The sequence below is a fragment of the Protobothrops mucrosquamatus genome, unplaced genomic scaffold (assembly GCF_001527695.2).
Source record: "Protobothrops mucrosquamatus isolate PMUCROS unplaced genomic scaffold, P.Mucros_1.0 scaffold387, whole genome shotgun sequence".
NCBI classification, from domain to species: Eukaryota; Metazoa; Chordata; class Lepidosauria; order Squamata; family Viperidae; genus Protobothrops; species Protobothrops mucrosquamatus.
The window spans coordinates 557,093-569,403 of record NW_015386719.1 but is presented as its reverse complement, the minus strand read 5'-3'; the positions used below and the strand labels follow the sequence as shown (position 1 = coordinate 569,403).

The 12,311-nt window shown below is 40.5% G+C and overlaps 1 protein-coding gene across 1 annotated transcript; it reads right to left on the bottom strand.

Moving 5' to 3' along the window:
* Positions 1-589: 589 nt before the first annotated feature.
* On the bottom strand, positions 590-10,954 carry LOC107287424 (acyl-coenzyme A thioesterase 4-like). The gene is made up of 3 exons (XM_015815937.1): positions 10,498-10,954; positions 1,575-1,777; positions 590-1,189 (listed from the first exon to the last, which is right to left on the bottom strand). The coding sequence occupies exons 1-3, from the start codon at positions 10,949-10,951 to the stop codon at positions 590-592; spliced, it is 1,257 nt and encodes a 418-aa protein (XP_015671423.1). The 5' UTR covers positions 10,952-10,954.
* Between the last annotated feature and the right edge of the window lie 1,357 nt (positions 10,955-12,311).

The window sequence follows — 12,311 nt, the reverse complement described above, 5'->3', positions numbered from 1 at the left end:
AGCCGGGTTAGAGTTAAAGGAGGGAAGGGAACATCTTGGTGGCAAATCCCTTGTTGACAATCACAGAGGTCAGACGCTTCTTGTAGTTGGCCACCAGGTTTGCACACATCTCAGGAGGGATTTGACAGGTGTCTTTTATACAAGTGACAAGCTGAGATTAGAAGCACTCCCTTTAAGAGAGTGCTCCTAATTTCAGCTTGTTACCTGTATAAAAGACACTTGGGAGCCAGAAATTTTGCTGATTGATAGGGGATCAAATACTTATTTCACTCATTCAAATGCAAATCAATTTATAACTTTTTTGAAATGCATTTTTCTGGATTCTTTTGTTGTTATTCTGTCTCTCATTGTTAAAATAAACCTATCATTAAAATTATAGACTGATCATTTCTTGGTCAATGGGGGAAAATGAACAGCTGGAAAAGTTTTCACCAAAGTAGTGAAAACTGCTGTCCCCCATTACTTTACCTGAAAATGGCAAAACATACTTTCTAAAGACCATCACTCCGAGTTTAGCTTGGTTACCAACTGACATCTAAAGCAGGACAGGCAATGCTGTATTTCTTACATGCAACCACAAAACTGTATCCTATAAATTACTTTTCAAAGTTGACTCCAGCAAGTGTTGTCTGAAAAAGGCCAATATTCTTTGCCAGGCATCTTCCTGTGCCTCTGCGTGTTCTTTCCACTTTCCGCCCCAGACTACAAGAAACCCAAATTGCTTGTGGAATGAAATATGGCACAAGGGCATATAAGGGGGCTCCAGGAGGTGACCAGCTCCGGGATAGCAATAGAACTCCACGTGGCGTCCGTGCTGCTGAAGGCAACTAACAGCTTCTTGGTAGAACATTTGACTTTTCCAGTTTTTGTCATCCTGTCCACATATGAAGAGGTACTTGCATAAGGACTTTTCAACAGGGATGCGGCTTGGCCAGGTAGATGGGTCTTTAGGGTCATCCATTATTTCATAAAAATTCATTACATTTGGATTTTCAGTAGGTTTCATCTTCCTCCATTCAAAAGGATGGGGTGGAATGATATGTTCTTTCACTTTCAAGGGGACCAAAGTATTTATCCCCGAGCCAGAAATGCTGACAGCAGCTTGGATGTCTGCCCAAAATGCAGCTAAAGCAAGGGCGAGATCTGCACCTCTAGATAGTCCCAGGACTCCAATTTTCATGGATTTAACCTGAAACAACAGGAAAGGGATTGGCATAAGGTCCATATCCATTCACTCCTCCATTAATTAAAATTTATCTCCTAACTTTGTTTCCTCCAAATGGTCTGCAACCATAGCATTCAAAATACACAACAAATTTGGGGAGCACTAAGTGGAGGGAGGCTGCCCAAACAGAACTTTTTGCAACACAAGGTTGGAACCAAACCCAAGACTGCTTCAGCATCAGCTTAAGATAAATTAGCATCTATGAACTTCAGTATAAACTGAAGTTTTTTCAGTTCCAACAAGACTTCAGATTAACTGCGTTGTATGTTTAACTATGAAAGCACCAAATGATTTGTTGCTTAGTAGAAACCCCGTCCCCCACCTCCCATGATGTTAGTTTGCTTGGTACCTTTTGTTCTTTCTGCAAGAACATTATTGCTTCACCAAAATAATCTAAGTCAATGAACTCTGGAAAAGCTGGCAGATCTTCAAAAGCAAAAAAAGCAAGTGCCAGTGTAACAAAACCTCTGCTTGCCAAAAGACTTGCTCTGTACTCAACAAGTCCGCCTCCAGATCCATACAAGTCAATAATAGCTGGGAAAGGTCCAGGGCCTAAAGGAAAACATGAAAAACAAGAAGGTTTTACAGGATTATGAAACCACAGCGGCTGATACTTTTGGAAAGAAAATTCAGATAGAGACCAGCCCCTTACAAAACTCACAACATAAGGCATCCTTTCCGAAGCTAGAGCTTGCCAAAGCTTCCAGAAACCCAAATCAAACTATCTAGAGATTTAGTAGCCCAAGTCTATGCCCCAACCACTGATGCTGAAGAGGATGAAATTGACCGGTTCTATGAAGCCCTACAGCACCTTATAGAATCAACACCAAACAATGATGTCCTTATCATCATGGGGGATTGGAATGCTAAAGTAGGAAGCCAAAAGATAACCAGAAGAACAGGCAGGTTTGGCCCTGGACTACAAAAGTAGGGCACAGGCTGATAGAATTTTGTCAAGAGAATACAATGGTCATAGCAAACACTCTTTTCCAACAACCCAGGAGATGGCTCTATACATGAACATCACCAGACAGTCATCATAGAAATCAGATTGACTATGTGCTCTGCAGCCAAAGATGGAGAAGCTCTATACAGTCAGTAAAAACAAGACCAGGAGTTGACTGTGGCTCAGTTCATGAGCTTCTCATTGCAAAATTTAGACTTAAATTGAAGAAAGTAGGAAAAAACATTAGGCCACTCAGGTATGAACTAAATGATATCCCTGATGAATATACAGTAGAGGTGACAAATAGATTTAAGGAATTAGCTCTGATAGACAGAGTGCCTGAAGAACTATGGACGGAGGTTCGCAACAAGAGGTAGCAACTAAAACCATCCCAAAGAAAAAGAAATGCAAGAAAACAAAATGGCTGTCTGAGGAAGAAGGAAAGCGAAAGGCAAGGGAGAAAGAGAAAGATACACCCAATTGAATGCAGAATTCCAGAGAATAGCTAGAAGAGATAAGAATGCCCTCTTAAATAAACAGTGCAAAGAAATAGAAGAAAACAATAGAATAGGGAGGACCAGAGATCACTTCTAGAAAATTGGAGATATGAAGGGAACGTTTCGTGCAAAGATGGGCATGATAAAGGACCAAAATGGCAGGGACCTAACAGAGGCAGAAGAGATTAAGAAGAGGTGGCACAATTACACAGAAGAACTATACAAGAATGCCCTGGTATTGAATTGCAACCCTGAGGTGGAGAAATAGAAAAAATCTATAGAGTCAATTCCTGGTTGCACGTCAGAGAAATATACCTAGAGATGTGGTTGTCTACTTCACCACAAGAGTTTGTCGTAATGAAATTATACAGCTCTTTTACCAGCAGAGATTTCAAATTGCTGCACAAGATATTATACTCTTAAAAGAAATACCTTCTAAGATTTTAAGACGAAGAAAAGACTTTACTTTTTTGGTTCAGGAGCTAAAGAAGCGGCAGATGCCTTTTAGATGGGAGATTCCTTTGGGCATTGTGGTAAATTTTGCAGGGACCAGATACAGATTAAACTCTATACAGAAAGCTAGAGATTTTTATGTGTCGGTCCTGAAAGCTGATTTGTCACCATCATCACCATCTAAAGCACAGGAAGACTTGATGGAACAACTAGTTGTGGAACTGCCTGGGGCCATGTCACTATCTGCAGGAGATTCTCAGATTCAACAAAAGTTGGGAGTGAACGCAAAGGAGCAAAGGATGACTCGTGCTGCCTATAGGCGTAAAGAAAGAGAACAACAACAAAAGGAAACTGTAATATATTCACCGACTTCAGAACCAGTGGGAGGGGCAAGACCAAAGAGATCTGCAACGATAGACTTGCAGGGAATGCTGAATAAGCTTCATAAGCCAAAGGATGGTTAAATTGATGACGCTGGAAGTGAGATTTTATTATGGAAAAGGATGAAGTTAGTTTAATATTTGATTAGATATCTGTAAAGAACTTATAGTATTTTGAAAGTCTTAAAATATTTGATAAACTAAATTACTTTTCCAGCTTTGAAGAAGGAAGTATTGACTTAAGATTTTTGTTGAAAGTATTGATTTGAGAGTGAAGAAAGTGAAGGAAAAATTTAAGAGTAAAATGTAAGAAAAAATTTATATAAAATGCTTGATAGATATTTAGATTTCTAAAAATTGTTTTGAGTTTAAATGTTAAAGGTGGATAAATTATACTTAGAGAAAGTATGGAGTAAATAAATATCATATAGTTTATGAGTAGTTGTATTGTTGTTACTTATTGCATTATTAGAGTTAAAGTAGGTATATATTGATTGTATTATGTTTGTTTAGTTAAATTGTAATTTAGATATGGAATGGGATGTGTGTTAGTCCTGTATCTGGTTCCGGGAAGTCCAGGGGGGGTAGGGGACTAGGGGAATTATAAAAATTGATGTATTTACATTTTATAAGTAAATATTCATTGTATTGATAAGAGGAGATGCTCGGCTGGTATCCCAAATTGTACTCGAGGAGGTGGTTAGAAAGGTGAGGGGATGTAGGTAGGTGGTAAGGAGGAAGGTAGAGAGGTTGGGGGTTAGAGGGAGGAAGGAAAGGAAAGTAGATGAGGGTGGAGGCATGGCGGGGTCTGCCAAGCGTCTCTGAAAACGTATTGACTTGGATTATTTTTTTCTTTTTGTTTATGTACGTAAATGCATCATAATCTTTGTTAATTATAAAAATCAATAAAAATTTTATTAAAAAAAAAAAGAAGAACGAGCTTAGCGTCCCTGATAACCACGATGGGATGGTCACTGATCTCGAGCCAGAATGTGAAGTGAAATGGCCTTAGAAAATCTGAGCAACAACAAAGCTAGTGGAGGTGACAGTATTCCAGTTGAGCTATTCAAAATCTTAAAAGACGATGCAGTAAAAGTGCTACACTCAATTTGCCAGCAAATTTGGAAAACTCAACAGTGGCCACAGGATTGGAAAAGGTCAGTTTGCATTCCAATTCCAAAGAAAGGCAATGCCAAAGAATGTTCAAACTATCGCACCATTGCACTTATTTCACATGCAAGTAAGGTTATGCTTAAAATCCTACAAGCTAGACTCCAGCAGTATGTGGATCGAGAACTTCCAGAAGTACAGGCAGGATTTCGAAGAGGCAGGGAAAATAGAGATCAAATTGTCAACATACGCTGGATCATGGAGAAAGCTAGGGAGTTCCAGAAAAATATCTACTTCTGCTTCATTGACTATGCTAAAGCCTTTGATTGTGTGGATCACAACAAATTGTGGCAAGTTCTTAAAGAGATGGGAGTACCAGACCATCTTATTTGTCTCTTGAGAAACCTATCTGTGGGTCAAGAAGCAACAGTGAGAACTGGACACGGAACCACTGATTGGTTCAAAATTGGGAAAGGAGTCCGGCAAGGCTCTATTTTGTCACCCTGCCTATTTAACTTATATGCAGAGCACATCATGAGAAAGGCAGAGCTAGCTGAATCAAAAATTGGAATTAAGATTGCCAGGAGAAATATCAACAACCTAAGATATGCAGATGATACCACTCTAATGGCAGAAAGTGAAGAGGAACTAAAGAGCCTCTTCATGCGGGTGAAGAAGGAGAGTGCAAAAGTTGGCTTGAAACTCAACATTAAGAAAACCAATATCATGGCATGCGGCCCTCTCAATTCCTGGCAAATAGATGGGGAAGAAATGGAGGTAGTGACAGATTTTATCTTCCTGGGCTCCAAGATCACCGCAGATGGGGATTGCAGCCAAAAAATCAAAAGACGCTTGCTCCTGGGGAAGAAAGCTATGGCAAATCTAGACAGCATACTAAAAAGCAGAGACATCACCCTGCGAACAAAAGTATGTATAGTCAAGGCCATGGTTTATCCAGTTGCAATGTATGGCTGTGAAAGTTGGACCATAAGAAAGGCTGAGCGACAAAGAATTGAGGCCTTTGAACTATGGTGCTAGAGAAGACTCCTGCGAGTCCCTTGGATTGCAAGGCGATCAAACCGGTCAGTCCTAGAGGGGATCAACCCTGACTGCTCTTTAGAAGGCCAGATCCTGAAGTTGAAACTCAAATATTTTGGCCACCTAATGAGAAGGACTCACTGGAGAAGAGCCTAATGCTGGGAAAGATTGAGGGCAACAGAAGAAAGGGACGACAGAGAATGAGGTGGCTGAATGGAGTCACTAGAGCAGTAGGAGTGAGCTTAAATGGATTCCAGAAGATGGTAGAGGACAGAAAGGCCTGGAGGAACGTTGTCCATGGGGTTACGAGGGGTCGGACACGCGCAACTAACAACAACAACAGAGATTTAGAAATTTCAAGCACACTTGGAGAACAACAAACAGCTGGAGAAGGCTGTTTTCAGACTACTAATGAAGCCTTGCTTCACTGGCTAGTCTACAATAAATGGATACCAGGGAGTGTCTCACCTGTGATAGTCCCCAGGTGGGAAACAGCATTCCTAGTTTTACTGAACTGGAATGCTTCTGTATTCAGATTTAGACTAATTCAGTAGTTATTTTGATTTAATGTTGCTGTTTGACAAGTTAGTTTCCTTAGAATTTTATGGCCTAGAACTGTGACATTTTAGTCATTAATTTCATACAATATATTTTGTGTCCATAGCAAAGAGCATCTAAACTTGGAAGAGAAGAAGGAAGACATAAGACCCTATACCATTTCACACAAATGGCTGTCCAGTCTTTTCTTAAAAACTTTCAGTGTTAGAGCATTCACCGCTTCTGGAGGCAGGTTGCTCCACTGGTTAATTGTTCTAGCTGTCAGGAAGTTTCTCCTTAGTTCCAGGTTGCTTCTCTCCTTGATTAGTTTCCATCCATTGCTTCTTGTCCTGCCTTCTGGCGCTTTGGAGAATAGCTTGACTCTTCCTTCTTTGTGGCAGCCCCTGAGATATTGGAACACTGCTATCATGTCCCCCCTCGTCCTTCTCTTCATTAAACTAGACATACCCAATTCCAGCAACCGTTCCTTATATGTTTTAGCCTCCAGACCTCTAATCATCTTTGTTGCTCTTCTCTGTACTCTTTCTAGAGTCTCAACATCTTTTTTTATATCATGGTGACCAAAACTGGATGCAGTATTCCAAGTGTGGCCTTACAAAGGCATTGTAAAATGGTATTAATACTTCACGTGATCTTGATTCTATCCCTCTGTTAATGCAGCCCAGCACTGTGTTGGCATTTTTGGCAGCTGCAGCACACTGCTGGCTCATATCTAAGTGATTGTCCACTAGGACTCCGAAATCCCTCTCACAGTTGCTACTATTGAGCAAGGTCCACCTATACTATACCTGTACATTTGGTTTTTCTTGCCTAAATGTAGAACTTTACTTTTTTCACCATTGAATTTCATTTTGTTAGATAGCGCCCAGTGTTCCAGTTTGTCAAGATCCTCCTGTATCTTAAGCCTATCTTCTGGAGTGTTGGCTATTCCTGCCAGTTTGGTGTCGTCTGCAAATTTGATGAGTTCCCCATCTATCCCCTCATCCAAATCATTGATGATGTTGAAAAGCACTGGGCCTAGAACAGAGCCCTGGGGCACACCACTGCACACTTCCCTCCATTTCCCTCCATTACCCACTTCCCTCCATGTAGATTGAGGACCAATTCTGGATCCCAATTGGAATTTTATTTCCTAAAGCTTGTGGACTGAAAGATTTTTTACTCTTTATTTTTTACTATATCTGTCTGTTGAAAATTTGGATTTTTCCTTAAAAACAAGAAGAAAAACTGAAAAGATTAAAAAAAATTCTGGGACTCAAAGGGAAACTTTAAAGGGTAGAGGCGACCGTGTGGTCAAATTTGGTATATCAATCTGTTATTCTTCAGGAGCTTGGCTGAACAGCCCAGAAAACAGATAAGACATATGTAACCTTGAAATTTTTGAAACAACAGCTGTGAAAAGCTCTGCTGTGCTTTTTATTCAGAAAAAAAAAGTTTTTCTTTCTTTTGGATTTCCTAATTGTAAAGCCTCTAGTCTAAAATACCAATATGGAAGAAGATCAGGAACAGAATTTCCTTATGGCTAAAGATCAACAAATTCTTTTAATGTTGAAAACAATTATTCAAACTCTCATCACAGCCGATGAAGAATTAAGAGGCTACAGAAAAGAACAAAAAGGCAGCCTGGATATGAAAGCCCAAACTTTGAACACAACTAAACAACCATCTCTACAAAATACAACAGAAAAAGTGGAGCATTTAAATACCTTGACAGAAGAATTAACTGCTCAACAAACACTGAAATTTGAAAATCCAGAAAAGACACCGATAATATGGAAAAAGGAAAAGGTTTCCTATGTAAATCAGAAGGAATTAGAGGATCCAGAAAAAGAACAGTTGGAAGAGAAGATAAACAATTCAGAACAACCACGTCGATACAGAAAAATACAGAGATGACCTACCAGATCTACTAGTCCTATCAAAAAAATGGTGACCGGATGGTTTTGTCAATGCCAAATAACATATATGACAATACAAGAAAATTGTTTTGATGACCCAAAAACAAGGACATGGAAGATGACTTGGCAAAAGAAAAAAAGCTAGAATAAGACTAAAGAAGAATGGAGTTTTGACCGTCTTATGAAAATTTAAAATAGAATATATTTAAATAGATAAGACATGTATGTTGAATATAAGACATTGCTAGGAATTGAGATAAAGAAAAGTTTTTGGCCATTAAAACTTAGTAGCATAAATACTAATAGCTAAATTTGAATATTGATTTGTGTATAAAGAAAGAAATTTGTGTATAAAGGTCATGTAAAGGTGAATAGGATACAGATAAACTAAAAACTTATTGATGAAAGTAATAAACAGGTCTATATGGAACGTTAAAAACAAAAAATATTAGTTCAAACATGAGATAGCAGATACAAAGAGGAAGAGAGAAGAAGGATTAAATATTGAAATAAAAAGAAATTTTGATCACTAATTTAAGAAATTCAAAAATTAGCAGAAAATAAGGATATCATATTGTATTATTAATTTGTCGATATAGAGGCTGAGAAGTTAAATAGATAAGATGTGTATTCTGAATATTAGATTTTGTGAGGAATGGTGATAGAGGAATTGGGAGTATTTCAAATCTTGGGAATGATAAATATCAAACGTTAAATTTAAATATTAGTGAGAATTAAAATTGGAAAAATTTATTAGGTCATTGATTGTCTAAAACAGTGATGGCGAACCTTTTAGAGACCAAGTGCCCAAACTGCAACCCAAAACCACTTATGTATCACCGGGTGCCAGGTGGGTGTGGTCTGCTGGGTGGGCGTGGCTACAGTGGTCATGGCAGATGGGTGGGCGTGGCCAGCTTGATGTTGCTCCTGGGGAGGGACACCTGTGGGGGCCGGGCAAGGTTGGGGAGATCCAGGGGGTCTTTGGTGGGTGAGGCGGTGAGCAGGAGGCTTGTCCTGCGGGATGAGGTGAGGCAGGGCGGGGGTGCCATTGTCGCAGGGCAAGGTGAGGCAGGGGCCGGGGCGGCTGCTGCCTGACACCATTGGCCCCTGCACACAGAGACCAGCGAGCGCATGGGTGCTGGGATGCATCCGGCCATGTGGGACCTCGGCGAGTTAGCGGGCGGCTGGTTGAAGAGAATGGTTGCCATCTCCGGGGCATGGTGCGCGTGCCCACAGAGAGGGCTCTAAGTGCCACCTCTGGCACGTATGCCGTAGGTTCGCCACCACTGGTCTAAAAGATTATATGTTAAAACAATTAGAATATATATAAACTAAAAACTATTGATATATGTAAGAAAGTTATGTTTTATATGATTGATAGAATAAGAATTGTTTTAATTTACATATGGACAATATATATTAAGGGGAAGAGAGAGGAAATGTTTATGGTAGTAGTTTGAAATCCGTACTAATGATATCTGTATGTAATTGAATTATTACAACCCAGCCGCCACGTTGCTTTTCAAATATGTGAATGTTATATTAGAAAATCAATAAAATTTGTAAAAAAGAAAAAGAAAACATGAAAAACAACAAGGTTTTACAGGATTATGAAAGCACACCAGCTGATACTTTTGGAAAGAAAATTCAGATAGAGACCAACCTCTTACAAAACTCACAACTTAAGACACCCTTTTCCAGAGCTAGAGCTTGCCAAAGCTCCCAGAAACCCAAATCAAACTATCTAGAGATTTAGAGATTTCCATCACACTTGAAGAACAAACAAACAAACAGCCTGAGAAGGCTATTTTCAGACTACTAGTGAAGCCTTGCTTCACTGCCTAGTCTACAATAAATGGATAACAGCATTCCTAATTTTACTGAACTGGAATACTTCTGTATTCAGATCTAGACTAATTCGGTATTTTAATTATTTTGATTTAATGTTGCTGTTTGACAAGTTAGTTTCCTTAGAATTTTATGGCCTAGAATTGTGTCATTTTAGTCATTAATTCCATACAATATATTTTGTGTCCACAGCAAAGAGCAACTAGACTTGGAAGAGAAGAAGGAAGACATAAAATGGAGATTAAAATGGATAGCACACCTGCCATTTTTAAAACATCACAAATAGAGCTCAAATCTATAGCAATTTCTAGAGATGCAGTCTTACTCGTTTGCTCTAAAATTCATATGACTCGAATTTGGGAACCTAGAAGGGAAGCAGCTCCAGGGATGGAAGGGGGGGGGGGGCTCCGCTATTTTCAATTAACTACCTTAAGGATGAAATAGTTTCCAGCGAGTTCCCGCTTTCCCACAGCCTCCTAAGCGTGTTTCAGAGATCTCAGCCTCGCCACCCTGGAGTTTGAGCCCATCCACTCGCGCAACTCACCCGGCGGGCAGAAAAGCGTGGCTCTGAGCCGGCCTTCTCGGACGGGCACTCTTTTCACGCCCTCGGCCATGAAGCGCCTCTCGCTGCGGCAGCTGCAAAGGAGTGAGCCGGTGACCCCGCGCCCGTCGTACACCTCGTAGGTGACATAGAAAGGGGTGAGGACGTTTCTCTTCCTCAACCTCTTATGGGGAGTCTTGGATTCCAGCGTCCACAGTAAGCCCATGGGCTCGACCCCAGAGTAGCTCCCACCCAAGGAGGGGGAGCAGCTGAGGTCCAATTCTCCGTTACCTTCAGCCCGATAGTAAGCGCACGATTGGAAAAGGTTACCGCTTTCATCCACCAAAGAGGCCGCGACTGTGACCTCCTGCAGCGGGGAGAGGCCCTCGATCTTCACCTGAACGGGATCGTCATACAGGCAGGCGGGGGAAGGCAAGATCAGAATGCGTGCAGCCATCAGAGCAGGTTTGCTAAAGCCAGGCAGATTCCCTTTGCTTCCGCGCAGTGCCGGTGCCCGCTTATTTTGTTCCCTGGACTTTTGGCTCCCAGTTTACAATCCAAAGGATTCAGGGCGGAGAATAAAACCACGCGGTGAGGGTTTCTGGGAAATGTAGTTCTTAAACATCAGAAAGCGAGATAATTGGTGCACGTAAGTTGTTAAGACGTCAAGACAGAAACAATTCTAGTCCGGCTTTAGGCACGATGCCAGCTGGGTCCCGACTTTGAGCCAATCACACACTCTCAACACTGGGAATGAGACAACAGCAAACCAGTTTTCAAAACCTTGCCAAGGATAACTACAGGGACTTGTCCTCTCTTGCTCAGTCGCGTTGTGCCTTTTTCAAACTACAGTTAACACATTTCGTGCAGCACACGTCCCATCATCAGATGCAGCCAATCGCAGAGCAAGGAGCGGGAATCAATATTGTACACCATCACATAATAATAGTCACAAAGGTCTGACAAATTATGGGAGGAGCTACCAAGCGGAAGTCAAATCAGCTCTGCGAACTACCAAAATGCTGCTAGAGTTGCCTTGCTTAGTTTGGCCCCTTGCGCAGCAGACTTAGCAATCAAATAGCAAAAGTGAGGAGAACTTTTGACTTTGACGTTACTTCTATGACATAGAGATTTTGTGGACAAAAAGCTACTCAAAAAATATGAGAATATCTTATTGAAACAACTGCCGTATTGAAATATTGCCATGATGTCTATTGTAAATCATGTTCATTAGGAACTAAAAGATTATTTACTTATTGCACATTTATTTAAATATTTATTTGCAACCATAAATTTTAATAAAACACATATGAAATTACAGCAATCACATTAGTTCAACACATCCGCTGCTAATATTGACAGCACTATTTTGTCAAAATGTGCTTTGGCATCTTCCTTTGCAGCCATTGCAAACAATGCAAATTCTTTCATTATGCTTACCTTCATCAGACAACATATCTTTTCTTCTACACTGCACTGATTCAATTGGCATAACAAGGGTGTAATAAATCTAGCCTGGGTTCCTGATAAAAGATTGTAATGTATTAAGCAATGAGTCAAATGTTCCACCTGTTGTTACAAATGCATAAATTGTGTGTAATTGGTAATCCTTTGTACCTTCCATTCAAAGAGGCTGTTGGCATTGTTTGAAAGCAAAGTTCTGTAAAGGATTGTCTCAAGCAATGGGATGTAAGAGGTCAATCGGAATAGAGCTGGAAGGGACCTTGGAGGTCTTCTAGTCCAACCCCTACTCGAACAGGAGACTCTCAGACAAATGGCTGTCCAGTTTGTTCTTAAAAATCTCCAGTGATGAAGCA